This window comes from Lepisosteus platostomus, chromosome 23 (assembly GCF_059453375.1).
Source record: "Lepisosteus platostomus isolate fLepPlt1 chromosome 23, fLepPlt1.hap1, whole genome shotgun sequence".
Taxonomy (NCBI): domain Eukaryota; kingdom Metazoa; phylum Chordata; class Actinopteri; order Semionotiformes; family Lepisosteidae; genus Lepisosteus; species Lepisosteus platostomus.
In genome coordinates this window covers 14,108,926-14,133,242 of record NC_142633.1, presented here as the reverse complement: position 1 = coordinate 14,133,242, position 24,317 = coordinate 14,108,926, and the positions used below count along the sequence as shown (strand labels likewise).

General features: G+C 39.3%; 1 protein-coding gene across 5 annotated transcripts in view; it reads left to right on the top strand.

Annotated features, from left to right (window-relative positions):
- prkcz (protein kinase C, zeta) overlaps window positions 1–24,317 on the top strand; it is a 161,642-nt gene that overhangs the window by 132,573 nt on the left and 4,752 nt on the right. For all 5 annotated transcript variants that reach the window (XM_088617497.1, XM_088617498.1, XM_088617500.1 and 2 more), the window contains 6 exons: window positions 71–206; window positions 712–799; window positions 1,175–1,294; window positions 2,567–2,646; window positions 3,963–4,052; window positions 17,600–17,715. In XM_088617497.1, coding sequence (XP_088473623.1) covers window positions 71–206; window positions 712–799; window positions 1,175–1,294; window positions 2,567–2,646; window positions 3,963–4,052; window positions 17,600–17,715 — 630 coding nt within the window. The remainder of the gene's footprint in view (window positions 1–70; window positions 207–711; window positions 800–1,174; window positions 1,295–2,566; window positions 2,647–3,962; window positions 4,053–17,599; window positions 17,716–24,317) is intronic.

Below are 24,317 nucleotides of genomic sequence, written 5' to 3'. Positions count from 1 at the left end.
AGGAGCAGAGGGGTGAATTTCATGACTGAAATTGTCAGTACTGTTGTCGTTTGTTCCCTTTAATCTTTAGATTTTATGCTGCTGAAATTTGTATCGCTCTGAATTTCCTCCATGAGAAAGGCATCATCTACAGGGATTTAAAACTGGACAATGTTCTCTTGGACCAAGAGGGACATATCAAATTAACAGATTATGGGATGTGCAAGGTAAAATGTTCCCAAGTATCTACCGTGAGCTTGTTAACTATAAGGAGCCTTAGAACTGGCAACAGCAACAGCATCCATTTTAGACAAAATATGTTGAACTTCATCTCTTTTGTAAACCATAGGGTTTGTCTTTCTCCTACAAAAATGTTTTTTTTTTAATGAAAGGAGACAAAAATGTGTACTTTATCATGTTAATAATACTGATTGCTGTTTGTGTAAGACTAAAGAAGAAAGATGTACCAATCCAGCTCTGCTTGTTGTACAGTAAGCACAGCCTGTAAATGAGGTTGAAGTAGGGAGCTGTGTCAGCGTGTGGGCTGCAAAGGAACAAGTGGAGGTTAATTCTTTGCTTGTTCCTTTGCAACCTATGAATATGCTTGCGAAATATCTCGACGTCAAGCAGAGTGTACTCCGGTATATAGGTAAAAAACCTTACAGTTGTTTAGGTTCGAATTGTTCACCGTATCACTAAGGTGCAACTCTGATGTCCTGTTTTTGTCGTCAGGAGGGCATACAACCCGGTGACACAACCAGTACATTTTGTGGCACTCCAAATTACATAGCACCAGAAATCCTCCGGGGAGAAGACTATGGTGGGTTTCTCCATCAAAAATCTTTATTTACCTTCCCTCTCCTCTTTGGTTTTATTATGAGCTAAATGACTTTTTAGATATCTGGATGAATTCTAACCTGATACCCTCTTGTTCAGTTGCTTTTTTTTAACACAGTCATGGCTTTTTCACACTGAACGGTGGCCTGTGGCCAGACACAGTAGAGTCTTGTCCAGCAGAGGACCCCATTAAACAGAAAGAGGGAAAAACAAATGATTCCAAACGATGAAATAAAATATACTGCACGCATACATAAGAACTGGAGGGATATGTACCCTCCAAAAGCCTTGAATGAATGTAATTGCTCGTGGCTCTCAGGCTAAACCTGGGAGGGTAACAACTGCTGTGTCTCGTCAGGGTTCAGCGTGGACTGGTGGGCTCTGGGGGTGCTGATGTTTGAGATGATGGCTGGAAGATCCCCATTCGACATCATCACAGACAATCCCGACATGAACACAGAGGAGTACCTGTTCCAAGGTGTGTTGTGTTCTGCATAGATTCTCTCCAACTTCTGTCCCTTGAGCACAAGCAATGACATTTCAATCAGAGCTCTTAACCAGAATTCTGAATGACTAATTTCACAGCTCCATATTAACCCTTATTACTGTAAATCTTATTAAAGAAGCCCATTCTTTGAGTTCACCGGGGATTTGATCTTCTATACATCTTTATTGCTCAGCATTAAAATAGGCTAACTCATGAATAGACTGCCTTTTTGTAATTTTATCAACTTGTTTTGCAATCTATCTAAGTGTAGTTTTGATCATTGCTAGTGCGTATGTGTCCATTTACATTTATATGTTTCTATACATTTATGTGTATATAGAATTTTGCTCTGGACTGTATCCCACGATTCGGGTGTGCTTCCTCTGTTGCTTTTAGAGGACAGTGCCTTGTGTTTCAGACACAGACCAAGACATCCTACTGTCAGCTGCACCTTTAGTTGTCCTCAGTCCCCAATGAAGTACACAGCAGGGATCTGGATCCTGCCTGAATGTAAATAACAAACACTCTCCACAGTGGCTGCTTGGCCATATGCTTTCAGTACAGCATAGGGCCAAACGTGTGTCTGGCAAGGAAGATTGAAGGCAGATGCTGTTATGTTTTCTCATCCTGGATTGGGGCTCTTCCAGAATTGGGGGGCGATTGAAACCGTGCATCACAGATACAAGTCGAGTAAGAAGACTCGACTTGATCATTGAAAAAGCAAAATCCATTTAAGTTTTCATCCAGAGAAACATGCAGTGTGGATTCATAACAAATAAAGAATGGCATTTTGAAATGGAAAATGGGGGAAAAAAATCTTACCCAGAAGATTGCTCTGTGTGCATGTGTGGTGGTTAGCCATTTTTTTATTTCAAAGTATCTGCATTTTTTCCCCTCATCCCCAGTCTCGCACACAACAGGAGGTTAATCATATGAAAATTAAAAGCTTTGTTCCTTGATTATTAGGTATTTCTGAGCAGATTGTGTCTTTTTTTACTACATAGATGGTTTGCTTTTCTAAAATAAAAGATGCATTGCAATTAAAGTTTCTGTAAGGTCCCCACTGTATTGTTTTTTAAAGATTTCCCCATTTTCTTTGCCCAGGTGTGTTTTTAAGATTTATATTCACAGACACTGGCAATTATGTACGAAAAGTAACTGTCTCTATGGTGCCCCCATAAACTGCATACAATGAAACCATACGTCCAGATATGTTGAATCACATATTGCTTGTCTCTTTATGAATGTTTTCTTCTCCCCCAGTTATTCTTGAAAAGCCCATTCGCATTCCAAGATCTCTCTCTGTCAAGGCTGCCAGCGTATTAAAGGGCTTTTTAAATAAGGTAAGAGGCAGATCTTCACAATCTCGTCTGCAGTGTGCACAGTATTAGAAGATTATATATTCCCTTTTAATGGAAAGCACTCCTGTTTCACAGCAACCTGGAGTGCTCAGTCACAAAGCCAAGTGAAAAGTTGCAGATTCTCCACATGCAGAGATTTCAGCTCTTGGTTCAGTTCTCAGAGCTCAAACTAATGCTTACATCTTGACAGTTTATCCCAAGTCAATGAAGCCAGAATTAAATTAAAAACTGATGAAGTAAAAATGAATCTCCCAGGAGTTTCATAGAAGCACTAGAAGGTGAGAATGGAATATGTTATTTAATAAACCAACAGGGGCATAGTGACCCAGACTATGTCTAAATCCATGTCTATAAACATACATGAAATTATCATAAATATGTCATCCTTTGTAATCTGTTAATGCCACATCTGTATTATGTGCTGTACAATGTAATCCTGTCTATGGATGGCTAAAACTGTCTTGCAGTGGAATTACAGTGAAGTGAAGTGTCATACAGTGACATTGCCCACGAGAAATGATTTTTTTACCCCTGCTTTAACTCCTGAACCAGTGGTACAGAAGAGGTACCAGTTATAGTCTCTTTGTTTGTCCTCGGCATTAAGCATACTGTTTATCTCTGTTCACCTTGTGACTATTGTGACTAAAATTCAATTGCAAAGTATTATGAATCCTTTCATTACTTTGTGCTGATTGTGTTCAGTTTGACTTTAGGTTATTGAATTTCACAGTGTTGAATGAAAAAGAAACCTTGAGAGGAACAGGCAGTTTGTGTATTAGAAACGTGCAGACCTGTAGTATATGACAAAGGTGATTATGTACTTCTTTGACTGCACAGTAGGCTCCAGTTGAACATTTGAGCTCTTCACTTTCAGTGAACTTTCACTTTCAGAGTTTTCAGTGTACTACAAAACTAAAAACAAAGTAAAAGCAATTCCAACAGAAATCGATGGAAGTATAACCATTTTGTAGCTTCATTGTATCACATCTCAGAAATTAGCCAGACTGGGCCTGGTCAGTTAAGATGGGAGACGCCTAGCAGTCTCTAAGGAAAACCACGCTGCTGTGAATAGTGTTAGTGAGAAGGTTGAAGTACAGTAGTTCAGGTGGGTAGCTGCGTCAGCATGTGTAGGCTGCAAAGGAACAAGTAATAGGTTTATTCCATGCTGAAAAGAGAAGAAAGAAAACACAACATTTCGGCTGTGGGCTGTGGAGCCTTCTTCGGATGTCACTGCCTTTGGGGGTTTAGTTCACTGTAAAAGCTCTAACCTCGGTTGAACTACTTATTTGCCTTCACAGGACCCTAAAGAGAGACTTGGTTGCCAGGTGCAGACTGGATTTTCAGATATCAAATCGCACACCTTCTTTCGCAGCATAGACTGGGACCAGGTAAGACTGTGGTTTATCGGTTAAGTTGTGGACTTTGAGGTAACACTTCTTGCTTCTGACATCGCTTGTCATTAATATTTTATCAAAGGAATCAACAGCCTTCATTTCATAATCTTTTTTGTGCAAGGGCTCATAATATTTCACACTACATATGGCATGTGTCATGTAATGACATCAATAGATTGTCATATCACTCGGAGCAGTAGGTGGCTGTCCTTCTTTGGTCGCTGTAGCTGTTGGTTCTTTGCATGATGTGTGATAATGGGCTTGTATCGAAATGCATTTTAGTCAATCAGTAGATGATGTGTGCTTATTTTTTGGCATCTTGCTTAATAGTTGCTAATGTCTCAGCATGCTTATATTTGCTCAATGTGACAAATGCACCATTTGAGTTCTCAGCACCCTCCTGTGATTGAAGGCAAATAACCCTAGCAGTCTATGCATTACAGAGCCCAGAGTAATAATTTAAGGTTTCTTTACTCCAGCACCAGAAGCAGAGTGCACTCTGAAAAAGTATAAAACATGGGTGAAAATGCATAAATTTATGCATTATAACACTAGTGTTTAATTAAATATCAAACCTCCACACTTGAGTCAAATGGAGATTTCTGTAATGGAGATACATATGGTCCTGTTAATGAGGGGGCATTGCTAATTGGCTGAGATCTAAGAGTTTGGTGCAGCCAAAACTCGAAAGAAAATGCATAACGTGTGCACAGCACTCGCAAAGTCAATTAAAAAGTTCGCTTTTCTATGTTGAACAACACGATAAAAGGCTGACAATTTGGACGAATTCGCAGGCTTTGTCAGTGAAGGCTTATGACAGTGGTACAAGCAGGAATTCTCTGAAGAGACTGTGGACCGCATATTAGTTTTGTAGGAATATCCAATTTATTTGTCCTCTTTAAGTTACCCCAAGCATTGAATTCATTTGCGTCAATCATTGTGTAAACCCGGAATATCTGTTCCTCATGATACATGAAATATTTTCAATCCTAGGAGTCGCATCACTGAGGTACAGCTGGAAACACTGCTGTATTAAAGCCCTCTTTTCTTATCAAAAGATAATTCTTATACCCACAAGAAAAACAGACATGTTGTGGAATGCTATTTTTTCCATTTTGTGCCCATTTAACTCCAACTTTTCTTAAAGTTTTCCTTTATTAACACTGAGTTGAAAAGTGGGGGTCTTTCTTAAATAGGAAACAGGCACCTTTGAGCTACATGATATGTACAATATGAAGATATGGGAGTAATGGTTGTAATCATTTAGGAAAAAAATATTGTAGACACTGGTATTGACCTTATTAAACATCAAAAGTCATAATGTTGTGATTATACTGCTGTGTTCTAAAGGTCTTCATTAAACATACAGTGGATGAAATGGTTAATCCTCACTGTTGCATAGTATGCTTTGTGAAGCAGATCCATTGAGCCTGCACCCTGCTGTGAAATTAGTTTATGACATTTTACAGTACATTTGAGATGTTGTGGTGTTAGTGTGATAGGTCTAGTTATCGCCTTTTTGATATTAATCAGATAAGATCCGGGACAGGCTGACTTCATGTTGCGTTTCACACAGCAAATGATAATAGTGACATTAGCACTTTGCTGATTTTGTTTAATTCATTTTTTTATATTAACTGGTGTTCTGGAGCCTCTCTTCTCAAATGCTACATTCTGTTTGCTTGAGAATTGTGGATGGCTAAAACAGCTCCTGTTACCCAAAATCAGTGACAATATCCTCCAATTAGGTAATGGAACAGATTAGCTAACTTAACTTATTATGTATTAATTATAAGTCGACAGCAGAAAGCATACACATTTGTTTTCAAAAGACTGGACAGACATTCTAAAAACAAAAGATAGGTATATGAAAGCACTTCCATTTATGTTTTCATTAGTTTTAGCTATAGTTAAATATGCGTAATTTCTATCAGTCTGTCCACTATTATTTACAGTAATAAAAATAAAATATATACTTGTGTAGTCTAACTGCAGTATATATGTATAATCCAAAGTTTTATAAATATATATGTTTATATAAGGAGCAGACAATTTCATACAAGCCTATGACAAAAATGTTTAAAATCTTATATTTTAATATAAAATATTTAGCATTTGATATTCAAAAAAAATATTTCAGTCATGCTTGTTTCAATTCAGAACTGTTCCTACTGAAGTTTACCTGAAATTATCTGACAGCAAACAAGAAGAGCACTAGTTTTCTGTTAATAACTGCAGCTCATTCTCTTTTAATTATGTTTCAGCACTAGTTAGACACTATGATCAAATTAGTTTACCCCTGCTGGCCATTCATTCTTAAGGAGGTGTGAATCAACATTTGTAGATGCAATGCAGTTGACTGTAGATGGCAGTGTGCGTAGCATTCGCTTGTAGTCTTTCCACATAAATAAAAGTTAATTCTAAAGATTTTCAAATAACTGCAACGGGACAGATATACATGTTTTAAAAATTTAACTGGAAAGATGCAAAAAACTCTTGAAGGGATTCTGGAATTGTATCATGGAAATAACACATATCTTCAAAGCTCTTTTGCTGCTTTCACTGTTTAAATCTTTTTAAAATTTTAAAACATTTGAAAACAGCTTGATAGAGGTGAATTGTGAAGGCTTGTGGACTGTATTCAGTCATTGCATGGAGTTAGTCTGATGAGGTAAAAGACATAAGGAAGATATGGAATCTCCATGAATAAAAACATCTCTGTATGAGACTGACAGACATTCTGGACTCTGGAAGAAATGGAAGAAAACTAAGCACTGAGCATTTGCTTCCCTGCCTCTCTAGCAGCAAAGGGGGTTGTGCGTTAATGAGCACAGCAACAGAAACAATACCGTTCCAACTGCTACAGCTGGTTCAGTGCACAGCACTGCCACAATTAAGGGTGTTAGACTTAGTGTTAGACTTTGCAGCTCCATTCAAGGATAGCTGGTCATTAGAAATCTTGCACCAAGTACAAGCATGGCTGGTTGTAAGGAGCCTGCATATGTTGTCTTGGATGCCCAATAAGGAAAGGGAGCAGAGAGAGGCATGCATTTAGTGTGTTATTGTTTAATAATTGGACTTTGCACTTCTTGCTCGGGCAGTTACTCTGTTCTTTCAGAAAGACAATCGCACATTCTGTCTCCAATTTGTTGGAAGCCTAGGCAGACGGAAAGACCAAGAGATTTAAATCTCATGAATTCCAAGTCGCAAGAAAGCTCGCCCGTGTCTTCAAACGTCTAGACAGGCTGTCGTATGAAACTGGCAAACACTAGTCTATTGCTAATTAGAGGGTTATGGCCTTGGTTTCTGTTCAAGCCCGGCAGATTTTGTTTTGTTTTTTCATCTAGATTCCTTGGGTTAGTGCATTATATTTTAACTTGTGTGCGCCGCTTCAAATCTTCTTTTCTTTCGAATGTTGTTAGAATAGATAGAAGTAGAGTGAAACATTTATTTGTTGAAATATTATACTGTGCGACGTCTGTGTCATTTTACAATTAAGAGATTGGTCATTTTTTTCAGCGCATTTCTGTACCTGTATGTGCTACAGATTATATTTCTGAATGAAACACCTGTATTGATGACTGCATTGTACAAATATGAAAGGTATATGCTCACGAACCTGTTGCACGACAAGGGGAAAACTCTTCTTCCTTTTTGCTTGTGAATAGAACAGGTGGTATTTACCAGGCTTACTCCCTTAGAGTCATCTCACCGCAAGGGAAGACTGATACGATGATAAAACAAACAAGAAGAGAAAGGAAGTTCAAATCCTCCTGACTTATTTCATTCTGTCGGCCTTCCACTAGCCTGACCGCCTACTGGCTGAGCCCAGCAGGGAGTCAGTCTGCGTCTGCCAGTGGAGGAAGCCCAGTCAGCCCCCCCACTGCTGGGCTGCATGCTGGGATACAATGGCAGGTTGAGTGTAACGCCTGCGGTACCCCTGCCATACATAATCAAGAAAATTGTCTTTTTTAGCCAGCCTGACTAAAATGTGACAGAAATTCAAGGTTTCTGGGCTCTTGTCTCTTAGTTGAGATCAGCAGGGCTGTCTACATTCATTCAGCAGGCTGGCTGACTACGTTATGCCAGCACAGCCCTGCTCCCTCATGGCCTGCTCTCAGCTATACAACTGCAGGGCCCACGTGCAGGCACCCGTCTCCGCACAAACCTGCTTTGTATCGTCGACACAGAGTAATATTCATGCACAGAAAATAGGAACTGCCATGTCCTCTGAAAGTGAAGCCTTTCCTTGTAAGACTCTGTCAAAAACCAGCACATTGAGATTCACTGAAGTTGTTTTTTTTTTAATGAAAGAGCTCACATTTGAGTAAGGGCAAGAAAATCAGAAATGTACTTTTCATGCTCAGAACTTAAACAAGCAACAAAAAACCTCAAGTATAAGCTAGCTTTTTGGGGAGATTTTTAAAGTCTCTGGATGCCCAATAAGGAAATGGAGCTGAGAGAGGCATGCATTTAATGTCCAATAAATCCTGGACATTATGAGGACCTTTTGGGCTGTGCTGCACATTCTCTGGAAACTTTGTGATGGATGGTCTTGATTTGAGCTCAGAGTGTTGCTGCCTGAACTGATGAACCTTGAGGTGCTCTTTTGTACACAGGCAGGCAGCTGCCTTTAAATAAATGGCATTTGAACGGGCCTGAGAACTTGTGTTGGGCGCCTGCAAAGGAGAAATGATGAAGTGTGTTGAAAGAGACACTTCTGCATTCATCTTCTGGGAATCATAATTATGACAGGGAGAGTCATGACCTCAGCATTCAGAAGAAGCAAAGGTCTCTGCAGTAATTGATTTCCACAGTGGCAAAAGATGACCGCCACTAGTTCAGCACCATAGGTTAAAGTGTATCCATTCTTAAAAACCTCATCATCCTCGGGTAGACTTGGCTGTCCTCCTGCAATGCTTGAAATTGCACGGTTTTAAAATTTTAACATTTTCCTGAGAAACAGAAGGGCATAAAAATGGATCGCTGCCCTTTAAGAAGTGTCGAAATCCTCTTTTATCACAACCGAAATTGCGATGCTGTGAAATCTCTGCTTCAAAAAAGGAACTGAAAGCCACGCTAATTTTAAAACTCAAGGTCCTCACCCCCGTCCTCACTGTCCTTTTGCAGAGGTTGGAAAAGCACTTAGTACAAGGCAAAGAGTTAACAAAAAAAATGCTACTACTCTGCAAGACTATAGCTAATTGAAGCTGTCTCAGGGTGTTAGCTGCATTAGTGTTCGACGCACTCAGAAATCCCAGCACCTGTGTCAGACGGGGGGATAGTTAACACTCGGGGAAGAAACGCTGTGAGCAGGAAGCCGATTCAGCGAGCCCGCACTAATGTCATCATCGTCACGCTTCCCTGCTTCAGAGACACAACTTCAGGCTGTAATTTTGTTCCAATCCATTACACCACCTGGGGAGCTGTGCAGACAGCGGCTTTGTGGGAAAAAATAAAAAAAAGAGAGAGCAGCAGAAGTAAAAAAAAAGGAATGAAAAATTGTAAATGCATTATTTCTTCATTAAGTACTACCCCCATTCACACTCCGGATATCTCAAGTATTTAATTTCCATTTATTAATGATTAACTTAACTTGGAGTCGCGTACATGACACATGATTAATTTAATTGGGAGTGGAGTGTAACAGGTTTGTTTCCATGTATGTTTTATAGCTGCGCATCCCCACCCCAGTCTCGGGAGAACTGCACTCTAGCTGTGTACATGCCAGCATACCAAGATTCTCATATCAGTTGCGCCTGGTGGGGGCAGTTTCCTCAGAAGAAGCATGTCTGAAATTAATATTTTAAAGGCCGTGCAGTGCTTATGACTTCCTTTTTCATTTTTAAGTAACTGACAAAAAAAGCAACATATGCAATTGTTGATTTCATGTGTACCATGTACCATTCGCTCTACAAACAATATTAAGTTTCAGCAAATCCATTACAAAAGATGCTGTAGTGCCCCATGTTAAATGCACAGTAAAGTATAGTAAAAGCCTGGTAAATTGTAGAGCATAACAGTGTGGTAAAGCGTGATAAAAGCTGTGAGACACACGGTAAAAGTGTAAATAGCTTGCAAATGTTCTGCAGTAAACTGATTTTTTGTTTTGCTTTGGAAAAGGCAAGACTCTATTGCAGGGCTTGAGGCTGGTCTCTGGTGCCTGTGTGTGCCTGGAACTAATTGGACGTTACCTATAAAACAGGGAGGTGTTGCCGAGCACATGGGTAGACATGGTTCAGGTCTCTATCTTTTATCCTTGAACAGTATAATAAACAAATTGGTCCAGAACACTCACCTGTATAATAGCATTTGCTGGGGTTTACTGACTGTGCTCTGTGTTTAACATGAGAAAGGTGAAAAATCTTCCTCCTGCCTTGGTCTGACTTTTTAACCTCCTTTGTGGAGGAGATGAAAAAAAATTGAAATGGGAAAAATCTAAATAAGGCCTTGAACAAAGCTTTTGAAAATGTTCTGGTGGTATCCAGGGTATTAACAGTTGCTTAAAATGTTGGTTCAGAGAAGCCTTTCTCCTCGTGACTTTGTCCTCCCCAATTGTGCCCAAACCTCAAGAATGGCAAGAAGGAACACTTGACCTGGGAATTGGCATGCAGATCTGAATCTAAATCCAAAAACAAAAGCCAAGAAAAATGACACCTGTCCTGCAGAGGAGAAACCTGAGAAGCATTTGATAGACGCAAACAGGATTTCAAAACAATTTTCCTGCTCCCTAGTTTCTCCATTTGCAGAGTGATGGCCTGAAAAGATGAACAAGCACAGCCAGTGAGATGCAGCTGGGTGAAAAGGGATTGTTCCTTACTGCAGACAGCAGGGCACTGCTGGTCAACAAGCTGGGATCAGAAACGCTGTCCAGTCCTGATACGCGGGGGGTGGGGGGCTGTACCTTTTAGCTGCATCAACAGCTGTGTATTAAAAAAAAAAGTCCTAATGCAATAATGAATCCATCAAAAATCATAATTAATAAATATTGGTGTAAATGCCTATTTTACAGTGAAATTAAATATATTTGGCAATGTATTTTGACAGCGATACATATACAGTACGGATTACCGAAATCATTTATAAAGCTATCCAAAAGGGAATGATTTATCCAGTGCAGAGTAATCTGATTGACTTGGCTGAACTAATGGAACTGGACGTGTGTTTTTCCATGAAAATGTCACACACTTTGATCTGTAGCGGTTTCATCTTCACAGCAGTGAGACTATTTGTTGTTGTTTAAATGTATAAATATTAATTATCTGTCCCTAAGAGAGCAGGTTTTTACTAGAGCAGTAAGCCATTTGAATGTTGTTTATATGTGCAATTGTGGTTAAATGTCATTTTACGATTAGCGTGCCTGCTATTATGAGCATACGCAAAACCTAAATCCAGTATTAAAACAAAAGCTAAAACTATGATAAATTGTTGGATTATAGCAAAATATTAACATGGGACAAGTGCATTCAGCTTTAAAACATCTTTTTCATGTTTACTTCTTTAATTAAATGAAGGTCTATTAAATTAAATACAATTTTTATAGATTTCCATGCTTTTGTGAGTCACTGGGAAATTTAAATTCTAATCTGCTATTTTGCGAATGTTTGGCATCAGTGCTTCAATCACATAACCAGACCCCTAATGTACAGAGAGGGTTGTCTGTGTGGTGGGAGGCTGACCTGGTAAAGCTCCAGCTTTAAAAACTGACAGGAAATGCACTCAGCTCTGTTTTGATTTTTGCTCTGAGTCAGGAAATACACTCGGCCCCCGTGCTCGGTCTCTAGCTTCTCAAGTGCTCTGAGATTAAAGTAATAAGGTAAATGAATGAGCTCCCTTCTGTGTCTCTGTTTTCCCCTCGGTTTCTTTCTGGATTCTCCAACAGGCTCCGTGATGTTGTCTGTTAGGACATAATTAAGACTTTGATTGACAGGGTGCACGAGTTATAGCGGACATTTTTCACCTTCTTTCTACCATCCAGCCAGGACTTTTGATAAGCAAAGACCAGTAGGTTAGAAACTGATAACAAAATTTTCCTGTGTTGATATCTGAGTTATTTGGAGTCTTCTGCACAAGCTCTTTTGTGTGCTGTAAGGTATAGTGGTGATACCTTTACTCAGTTGTCATGACAGAATGTGGCAGTGATTTCTTTTGAAATGATGAGCAAGCAGTGTTTGTGAAACCTCATGCTGATGAATGCCATTTATACAAGAAGATGATGCGGCATTGCTAGCAGTAATTAGTTGTAATTAAACTCTTCTTGGGGGCAGATCCAAACCTAAAAATGAGATTTTTGAAAGTCTTCTGAGGTTAACAAACATTCAGATGTGAAGTACAGAATTTGACAGGAGATCTATTTACGTCTCAATGATAGACCCTTGAAAGCTTCTTTCACTTTTTATCCTATGCTGTTCTGTTAGGTTTGATATTCTTGCTTAAAACAAAAGTGTATTGGGCACATTTTTACAGATGCGCGCTGTACAATAAAAAGAAAAGTTCTATAACAATTACGCATTAAAATGGAGGGAACAGTTGGTGATCAAGCTATAGTCTAGTTCATTAGGACTGTTAGTGTAGGTGCTTCTGGGGAAGGAAACAAATCTGAAGCTGTATTCACTCTCTCAGGCACTACTGTACCTACACAGCTTTCTGTAAAGAAATTAAAAGCATCTGTCATTTGATATTAGAAACCTCCTGTAACTGCCTGAGTCACATGATCACCTGCTGGTTTAAAACACAGAAAAGGTTATAACCACACTCAAACTTAGAAAAAAGGACATCTTCAAGTGTCTGGGCTCATCTTTGCTAACACAGCATTGTACAGCTGGCCTTAAAGGGGAACCTGTTGTGGGATGATTTGGTCTTAGTGTTCCCACACTAATGGGAAGACTAATCGCCACCTTAGTCGGGATGGTTCAGGATTCAATGTTGAATCATAGGCTGGGGTATTAATTTCTGTGGTCAGTCGTCTGAGGAGAGCAGAAGGTGGTGTTTGAGCCTGGGTTTGTGTACCCTGCAGTGGTGTTGCTTCTGTCCCACTCCAGTTATCACTGTCTTATTTTACAGACCTCTGGTGTGATGTCATTTTTCAGCCGTTTGGAAATACCGTTACCTTTACAGTTTGCGTCAGTTTTTGTGCGACTGGATTTATTCTAATTGGTCTCCAGCTCTGTCAACGAGCGTGATCATGCTATTTTGGCAAGTGTCGTGAAGCTGCAGTGGCAAAGTGCGTCATCTCAGTTGCTAGACCTGGCTCCTTCCAAATTGCTGAAAACCCACAAGGCCCAGGGTAATTTAACAACCTTGCGCTGTGCTCAGCCTTTTTTCTTTAAACCTACATTGGCCCCCAGGCACTTGTCTGCTTTTGCATAGGAAAGCGACGAAAAGCAACTAGCCACTTCTCTGCAGATCATTAAATTGTGCAGTTCCCTTGCCTAGACACAGTGTCAAAACTGTCTACAGCAGGGAGGGGAAAAGGGTGATGCCTGGTATAAACCTCTTTTTTTTACACACAAAACCAAAAAAGGTAGCTGATTAAACCTGCGCTGTTAAAGGGCAAGCACTCGGAAATCTTTGCGTACATGTCACTCAAATACCTCAATGAAATGAAGTTAGATTGAATGAGAGAGGTGTTTACTTTTAGTCATTGAATTTTATATTAGAGCTAAGTGCTGACATTGCACTGAAGCTAATTTGCCATTTGTAAAGTAAGTGTAGTAAACAAATATCTTATTTTCATGAAGATGTTTACAAAAACTAGTGATCTGTAGGTACAGTACATCCTGTGTTTTAACTCAAACCAAAATGCTGAACATTAATTTTCAAAGACCCTTACTTGCTGAGCTTTGTATCTACTCTATGGTAATGAATAAGAAGTGTGTTTGGACTGGTTTCGACTAAGTGTCTTTACTTACGTACATTATTAATTAAGAGTAAAATGGAAGTTGTTTTTTTTATATTGCTCCATATACAGTATTACCTTACTTGAATGAGACCAAAAACACTGCCATAAAATAAGTCTTCTTAAACACTGCATACTTTTTTGTCTGGAAAAAATCAATAAACCATAGTTATGGCACTCCCTCTCATAAGGAAATTCAAATAAAAATTTACTTATAGGACAGAACTCTTGGTAATGGTAAACTTTATGGTGATGTATTACATAAATGCATAAGAACAGTTAAGAAGTCATTCAGCATGTCTAGCTCATTTGGTGGTTAGAGGTTAATTGAACCGAGGAGCTTATCCAGCCATTTCTGGAAAGACCCCAGAACACTGGCTTCCACAATATGGCCGGATACCTTGTTCCATACTCCTGCAACCCTTAGGGCAAAGAAGTGTCTGCTGTGTAGTGTTTATGAAGGCATTATGACTGTGTGATTTAGTCTCATTCAAGTAAAGAGTAAGTCTTTATATTGTATATTTGAACAGAAGTGTGTTTTCTGAATAGACATAAATGTGAAGATCATGGATGGGCAGTGCCTTTATAAAGTCAGTATGAAGTCAGTTAGAAAGAGTATATATCATATGCTCCTTGCATAGAGTTTAAAGGGAAGCAGTAACTGAGTGAAAATGTCTAGGGTCTAATTGCTTCAGACTGTGACTAATGCTTCACAAGCCTTGGAGAGTTTTGCTAGCCAATGAAGAAAAATCTACACCAATCCCACCCGCTTTAGGGTTACAAAACAGGCAGAACTCCCTCAACTTATAACTTAGAATAACAACCATATTTTCTACTTTCTCACAAGCTTGATAAATTAAGCACACAGGGAAATGGAAGTGATAAATCGCACAAGGACAGCATTGCTCTCTTAAACTATTGTCTTAGCCTAGGGCTCATTATATTAAAAAAATGTATCTTGGAAAAGAGAAAAATAAAAAAGATGGATTTTGCTGATGTTGAATCCCGCTTTCAAGGGTCTGGTGAAAACCTAGTGTTGTCTGTAAGTCATGGCTCACAATTTAGTGTCTTGTTACTATGACAGGGGACGGGGTGTATTTTTCTGACCAGCCTTATATAAAATAGTGCAGAAAAAGAACTGGTGTTCTAATAGCATCAGACTTCAGTGTAAAGGCCTTTTTAGCATAGCAGTTCATTTGAACATGGTCTGTATATAACTAAAATAGAACATGCTCAATTTTTATTCAGGTGTCACAGAATAAAAAAAAATCAGAACAATGTGGACATCACCTCTTTGTTTTCCATCCATCCATTTTCTAATCCCAGCAATTCCTATCCCAGAAAGTAACGGGACCAAATCGAGATACACCCTGGGCAGGATGCCAATTCATCACAGACACAAACACAGACTCAGACTCACACCTAGGGCCAATTTTCCCACATGCCAATTATCCTACCTGTATGTCTTTGGACTAAAGGAGGAAACTGGAACACCTGGAGGAAACCCATGCAAATTCAGGCAGAACATACAAACTCCATACAGACAGCACCCCAGGTCAAGGAACAGAACCCTGGGCCCCACCGCTGTGAGGCAGCATGGCTAGCCACTGAGCCACCCCTCTCTGCTTTCATTTTACAAGTAATATTCCCTGAGGGAAAGGAAAAGATTTGAAATGTCAAATCTGCTCAGGGCTAGTGTGGGAAATCGGGCTGGCGTATTTAACATGTGCCTCCTTTATGCAGTTGCAGAGAGAAAGGAGCACCGAAACAAGAAGGAAGCAGGTTACCGACGATGTTAAACAAGTGAGAAGGGAGAGCTCTCCTGCTTACTTTTTGTTTTGCTCTTTCTTATGAATGGGGGCATTCTTGTCTCCAGAAGAAAAAGCACACAAATGAAGGAAAACTACAACTATCAAAACAAACCCCACGTAACCCTTGCTGTACATTTCCAACCGAGTACTTAAGTACCTGTGAGCCCATAATGGCTCTTTCCCTCTCTCCCCATTGATTGTTGACGTGTACGAATGAGTGTTCCTACACTGTGAGCCACTTCATCCATTTACCAGCTACATTTCCCGCAAAAACCACTTCAGCTACTTTGTTTTTTTTTTCTCCCTTTCTACTTTTGCCCCTGCCTGTGACGCAAGTGATGAAATGTTATTAGTTGCCTGTTTTTCAGTACACAAGATCCCGCCACCCCCCACTACCACCTCTGTCTTTTTTTCCACCATCAGCTTCAGGTTTGTTTTTGCTGCTGGAGTGAGAATGTCACGATATACATGGCCCCGGGTGCAAAACAGGTTTTTCTCTTGCTAAGTTTTGCAGTGCCTGAATTCTCCAAACTCTGTGCCGTATTAAAAGCTCCCAGTGCAATGGAATGATAGAATATTCAATGGCATTTGCAAACCTTTTACTCCAACATGCAATTTGAAATGAAGTTCGAAATGTTCACCCACTGGTCAAATTATCCCACTTTTATTTTTATGAGTACCAAGTATTTACACAGCTTAAATGAGACCCAGCCTGTCTTCTGCAAGGCTTTGAAATATCTCGGCCCTGCCCTATCCCATTCTTCTTGTAGGGTTTCCAGCCAGGTAATTCGTTGTGAAATTTAAATACTCTGGCTCCTGACATTTTCAGCAGGATTGGGAACTGGGCATTGCTGTAGCTCCTCATGCTCCTCGGGCCAGCAGAGTGCACAGAGGGTTTGTTCATGGGACTGGGGATTCCTGATGGGTTAGCCAGTGAATGTCCATCTGGCATCTAAAGCAAAATGTGGTGGATTCTATACTAATATGTTGCAGTGAGGGAATACTGTCCCAATAATCCATGGAAAAAGAGCATCGAGGAACCCACTTGTGAGCAATTTATAAAATATTAAACCAGATCAATTGATAATACATTCTCATTTACAATGATGACTTGCTAAATACCCATTAATAAAGTTTTTGTTTTACTTGAGCAATCTGAACAAACTGCTTTGGATTTTAACCCACAATCTTCTGGTAATACTAGAATCCCACACCTGCTCCACATTGCTGTCCCACTTCAGTAAAAAAAAGTTGTTGTTTTTTTATTCAGTCTTACTGAATCTACAGCATGCACAAAGAGTGTAATTTGAAATTGCTCTAGTTTATTGGTCTTTGCATGGTTTTCCATTAACATCCTTTGGGTGTTTCAGTGGTGCTTCAGATTATTGTACTTGTTACTTAATAGAACCTAAGAGAACAATTCTGTGGCATGGTGAAACATGCCCAAGACTGATATACTCTATTTCCCCAATGGTTGCTTTAAGGAAAAGTCAGGCTTTTAAACAAATTTAAGCAACATCACCAAAAATTGAAACCATACACAACAGAGTACAAATTGGAGAAATTATTAATTTGTCTGTTGATTTTATTTCAAGGACCCATTTATACAGATAGGTTTGGTAAAGCACTCTGGTTAAATTACCTTGTACAAATTAAACAAGGAGTTGGAACCGCTGATGTTCCAGAGTCCAGAGCTATGACAAGATAGCTATGAGCTATCTTCATTTTTATACTTTGTCCCACTGCTTTTTTGAGGTGCTACAACTGCCTACATTATGAAACCACCATTACAGGCTTGTTTTTTGTTGTTCTGTCACACTTCCCATTTTTAGCTGGAGAAGAAGCAGATGACGCCCCCTTTCAAGCCCCAGATTACGGATGACTATGGTTTAGATAACTTCGACACTCAGTTTACCAATGAACCAGTGCAGCTAACTCCGGATGACGAGTGAGTACATTCTTACTGTTTTAAAATCATTCATCTGAAGTGAAGAGTGACAGCATATCATGAGTGATTGCTCTGCTTCTTTGCACAAAAGCTTTAGCATGGACATTGTCAGTTTAAGCTGCCACATTCTGAATAATTTTAAATATACTATTTTGGTTGCAGAGGGTAATTCTAAATTAGTTGGCCTACTCAGACAGCTGTATCTGCACTGTAGACCAATGAAATTTGGTGAGTATATCACCAGGGACCATGGACACCGATGATACCCAATGAAGACCATTATATTGTCTCAGTTTGATGTCATTTGGGTACATTATATATTGTATATATCCTCTGGTGTCAGTGACATCTGTGGTGTGCTGTGACTATGCAGACTTTAGCCTCATGGTTCAGTTTGTATATAAACCACATTTCATGCCTCCACATTTTTTAAGTTGTTTGAAGAGGGCACCTACCTTACAAGGATTTATTGTGGTGTGCATATACTGTACACCAGCAGTGCTTGGGGCACTAGACAGGTTAATTCAAAACAAAAACAGAGCATTGAACAGAAATAAAGACAAAAATAGAAAACGTGGAGAAAAGAGAAAAGGCACAGACTAATTAAAAGCCTGACTAAATAGGTTAAGTGTTTAGTCCACATTTACAAACTGTAAAAGATTCCAGAGTCGTGGAACAAGTAGGCTGAAAGCATGCGTCCCGAGACAATTGTACTTATAAGAAGGTACTAAAAGAGGTGCCTGAGCAGAACGTAAAGCCTGCTTGGTACATAGGGAGTGATGAGAAATGATAAGTATTTTAGGGATTTAATGTGTAGGCCTTTAAAAGAGTTACACTTTGAACTGAATGTGCTGGATAATGAAGAACCAGTGAAGACCTGTCAGAATTGGGGTGATGTGGTCAGGGAGCCTTGAGCATGTTAGATGTCAAGCAGATAAGTTTTGGAATGGGTGACGTTTGTTTAGGAGGTGGGTAGGAAGACCAGTGTAAAGGCAGTTACAGTACCCAGCTGAGATGTGATGAAGCAGGTGTTCTGCAGCAGTGTAATCAAGAAAAGACCAAATGTGGGCAGTGTTTCTGAGGTGAAAGTAAGAGACTTTACAGGTGGCTTTTATTTGTGCATCAAAACAGAACTCGGGATCAAACAAGACCCCCAGATTTCTCATAGGAGGACATAATTTGAGGCTACGGTTTCAAGTTATTGGGAATTAAATGAGATGTAGTTTTCCTGGGAATTATGCACATCGCCTCAGTTTTAAATGGAGGAAAGTTGAGCTGAAGCAGTCCTGAATTTCACTGAAAGAGACCCTTTGCTGATAAGTTTCCCTAATAAAAGTAAATAGATTAAAAGAATAAAAGATTTGATAAAGCCCTGGTATAGATGTGTGTCTCTTTCACATAATGTGCTCATAGAAGGTGCAATATAGCATTACGTACTGTGCATAATTTATTATGTAGGAAATTCAAATATGGCTTATTATCTGTATATTTCTTCAGGTCTGGTGTTTAATACTCTTAGATAATGCAGAAAACATGCATGGGAGCACAATTAAATTCTGTTAATTAACACTATAACCCTGGTTGGAATAATTGAATTAACAATGTTATCGAAATGAACTGTAACACTTCTATTCTGATAATTTTTTAATGTTTTACATTTTTTCCCCTTGATTTACCATGGTTTGTGCAGCATACATCTTTCCCCATTAACTTCAATCTCTCTCAAAGTTGTTTGATAACTGTCTAGTGTTTTACATTGATCTACATATATTACTGCTTTGAGATTTTTATCCAGTCGACACACTTTCCTTGTTGTTGCCTTAGATATAAATTTTGCTGGTCCTCAAATAATCCTAATAATACAGTAGCTGTAAAATGACATGGAAATACCTTCCGGACGTCAACTGTTCTTTTTATTTCAGAGTGAAAAGTGCTGATTTTATTTACCTGTAAGTTTGGTTTTGCCAAGAGTTCACATGTGATATGATTAATTTAAGTCCTGGTTTTCTGTCAGGATAAAACATTTTCACAGAGTTTGTCATGCAGTTTAAACTAATATTGGTAATACTTGTAGAGGTCAATGTTAAAAGATGGTACTGAACTCATTCCATAACTTATCATATTTCACTAAGTATCAATTATGAACAAATTCCTACGATATTTTTATAGGAGCGTTGTGTGGGCAGACGTCTGAGTAACTATAGCCTTAGAAGTGAATGAAATGCTGAAGTGCGTATAGATTTCAGGTTTTAAAGTGTAGTTTGTATATTCAAAAGTTCAGCTTAACCAGAAACACATGACTGACCCGATTTAAAAAAATGTTTGGATTAGCTTAAACACAGCGAAACAGTGGGGCTTATTGATTATTGTAACAATCTTTGAATATTTCATTTCCAAATAAACTAAAAGCAGCACTATTTTGTTTAATAATTTTCCACAGTTACAATAACTTCACAATACCTATTCCCAAGAATATTGTTTATATAGTGGTAACTAATTGTCTATATCAAAGGATCAAGTAATGTAGAGTTTTAATCTCATCGTCTCTCTAACCACACTAAAAATACCATTTTATTTTTTTGGCCCCTTGAAGGAACTTTAGATTTTCTCATGGAGGAAAAAAAAATAAAGACAGAAGAGGAACAAAATACATTTTAAAAATATCAGCTGTAAGAGTCTTAAACACAGCTGTTGAAGTGTTGAATACTTACTATATACCCAGTGTGAAACAATAAAGTTAACTCCTTGCCCTTTAAACCTCTTGCAAACCTTGATTATAAAATTCCTACAGGGGAAACAGAATGCCTCCATTATTAGTTTGAGATGTACAGTATGGCAGGTACAGAACCTGTGCAGATTCCTACTGTGACTGCTCTCGTGCAGGTTGTATGCCTCTCTGGTCATGTTCAAAGGCATATGGCAATGCAGAAGTAGTAGGGAAAAGCACTCAAACTTTCAAATACATAAGAACAATTGCATAAATCCTCTCTGTGAGAGTTAATGTATATGTTTTGCATTACTACAGCAGTTCTCCCGTTTCTTTTACTAGACCAGTGCACACATAATGTCCCAGTGGTCACTCCTAGGAAATGTTTTAATGAAGTGCTAACAGGTTGAGTGTATTCATGACAGTGACCTCAACTGCTTCCACATAATGTCATCTAGCTGTTTTTGCTTTCTTCGTTTCTGGATGCAGAAAAGGTTATTCTCTGTTTTACTCTGAGTAGGTCTCAGAGGGTTGAAAAAATCAATGTAGATCAACACTACAACGTCGTAAAATACAGCATTAGGTTGTACTCTAGAAACTAATTAAAATATCTTGCCTAAGTTACATTTATGACAGTGTGTCTAGAGGGCTCCCAAAGGGTTACCTTTTTAATTAAAAAAAATATAAACAGGTTTTCAGAGTTGTGCACATTGCATGGTAATGCCAACATCTCGTCTGCTTAGATGTATGACATTGGTTTTTGCTAACTTTATTATGACTGTGGGCTGCTTGAACTTTCGACCCTGTGCATACCACCATTCCAAATCTGAATTAAATCAAATGTCTGCTCATTTGACAAACTGAAAAGCATTGGCATTTTAAGAAACTGTGTGAAGTCTGTGAAGCAGAAAGGGAAGAATAAAACAAGACTTCAAAATAAGTCAACTTTGTTATGTCTAGTGTCAAGTTAAGCGATCATGCTGAGTAGTGTGAAAACTGAAAAATGGCTGCTGTCTACAGTCTGCCTGTAGGTTGAAGTGTGGGGGGTTGATAGAATGCAGGCTAATGTCTGAACAGGAACAGAACAGGAGTTTTAAATGTATTTTAACCTCTGCAGCATTTCTGCCACATAGGAATGTTAAAACTTGTAAAATTGTAATTCACTTATCATTAACAAATATTAGAACTAAAAAGCAGCTTGTCATTTCCTAGAGACTTCATGCTACTAGTCAGTGGAGATCCACTGTCAAATGCTAGGTTTATAACCTGTAAAGGCCAGTAGCTCTTTTGGGTTGGATCTTGGCCTACATATTCAAATTAAAGTTGATGTAGTAAGAAGCTGGCTTGTTCTTCGATGGGCAGTGTGGAGTAAAGCTTTGGATTTTAAGGGAATGAAAGTTCCTGATGAGCACTGCTGATACAGCTGGGATGTGTACAAGTAAGCTAGCAAGCTGGGAGGTCCCGATTTCCTTTGAGCCACTGAATACAATACCACTTGGCCTCTTTTCAAAGTACTTACACTTCCGAGAAACCTTTTCAAAACCTGCACAAAACTCTGAAGTGAGATTCACCTACCTTGTTTGCACTTGTTAAATAATGCAGAAGTGAATGGAAAATGAAGATTGACATTTGTAATTTCTTTCAGCGAATTCAGCTTAGTTTGTGGCTTTACTTTTTTTCCTCGGTCTCTGAAGATTTTCATCATGTATTCCTCACTTTGTTTAGAAAGGTTTGCGGCTAGTCTTTTGAGCTTCACTATACAAAGAAACTGTATGGGAAGGAGAAAAATGCCCTCAGCGCTTTCAATGACTTTGTTATTCAATGCAAACAGTCTGTCCAACTTAATCAATGCAGACGCATTTTCGCTTGGGAGCTCAGGTCTATAATTTTTTGTGATTTAATGTTTTTAAATGAAAAAAAAAACTATAAAGACTTGGCTCAGCTACAGAACTGGCACTGCCCTATTCAGTTGCCTGTAACTATGGTGAGAAAGACTTCAAACAGTCAGGGTTTTATTATGTGGCCTGAGGAAATGCATAGGCTGGTGTTTTAGGTATGGCGCCAACAAGTATTCCATGGCTTATATTTGTCACACTGAATTTTAGTTAACTGCATCTCAAGAATTACTCACCCAAATGTGATAATGCAGGCGTGCCGCAACAAGGGAACTCAAGAGTGTAGAGTTTCATTGCCATGGTGTACTTCCTTTGAAGCACTAACCGGACTGGGAGAGAATTTCTCTGTGATTTGATTATGTCCAGAAAGATGAAGACCAAAAGCCAGGCATAGTCTCAGGAGTGCATGATGGAACCAAGTGCCTGGTGACATCAATGGTACAACACACACCAACTGGGGTGGGCACTCCTCGCTTGGCATGACAGTCTTGTTGGCTAGAACAGTGGTTCTCCACCCTGGCCTTAAGACCGCAGTACCATCTGATTTTTTGTCTCAAGTGAGTCATCAGTGGGTTAGACTAATTGATCCCCTGTCATCAACCTGCATGTCTGATTAGACCTTCTTAACCCGTTTCTATACTCAAGTCGTCTTTGTTTTCAAAATCGCTTCAGTGCAGGTGTGGTGTGGCCAAGAAATGCAACAAAAGAAACTGTTTGGTCTCACCCCAACTAGTTTCTGAAGTGGTCACTCCCTTATTTCAGCTCTCAATGAGAGGCCAGTTAATGTTGTCCAGAACCAGGCGGGGTGACTATCAAACATTCCCACAGTTAGCGTGCTTTCCTCTTTGCTCTGCCAAGGAACTGCTCATATTCCACTTACCTGAACCAGGGCAAAGAAAAGAGCTGATGCGAATTATGTTTTTTTTACAAAAGGTCTTAATGATTGAGGGCGGGTCAATTATACTAACAACTCAGCTGGAGTAAAAGCATGAGAACACACAGAGGGCCTAAGGGAACAAGTGTGGAAACCATCAGAATTGAGGATTCGCAATTTGCCCCTCAAGAGAACACCCTGCCAGACAGGGACGCTATCAGCTTGGTAGTGTTGGCCCGAGCTGTCCATGTTCTGTTACAGGGTTTGTAATGTATACTGTAGATTTACACCCATTTGTCATGCTAATTAATATTTATTTGCATGTATTAAAGCTCTTTCAACTTACAGTTTAAACTGATTTACAATTACTGCCTATGTTTTGGAAAACTGGTATATTTTTATGAGATGATGCAATATCAGGCTCCCTTTTATTGTGCTCTCCTACGAGGCAGGTTTTAAGTTCGATTGGGGATTTCAAGCCGCCTTTCAAAAGACACTGCACCAGGCACTTCAAAAGCGCTTGAAAAGATTGGCTTCTTATACTTCAGAGAAATGGGGGAGGCAAGTGATGTAAACCCCTTTTGTTTGACAGATTTGGCGGGCGAAGAAAGAAAAACCCCCTCGCTTGTTAGATTCAGGCTGTCTGCTGCATAAAAATCAATTCCCTGGGTTCTTGCCCAATAGCTGGGAGAAGAAAGGGAAAAAAGGATGAAATTTGTTAATGCAAGAGACATATGACTTCATCAGTCTCCAGCCATGGGCTTCAACACCAAGGGGTAGGGAACGATTTTGCTGTACTCCTGGGGCAGGAGGCAGAACTAGCGATGCCATTATGCAAACATTCTGGCAGCTGTTAAAACCATGCAGTAACTTTAATATGACTTGTCTTGAGAGCTCTCAGGCAGCATGATTCACTAAAATGGCAAATGGCACTGCATTCACATGTGAGTGATCACATGTTTGTGTCCTGGCCTTGCCACACAGGTGATGGCCTCATAGCTCTTTTTTTTTTTTTTAATATGCCAGCAAGAAGTGCTTTGATAATTCCTTTAAGAGCTGCGCGGGGTTCTCTCTCCAAGGACTTGGTTAAAGAAATGTCTTTTCCCACTGTGCCAAGAAACATTAC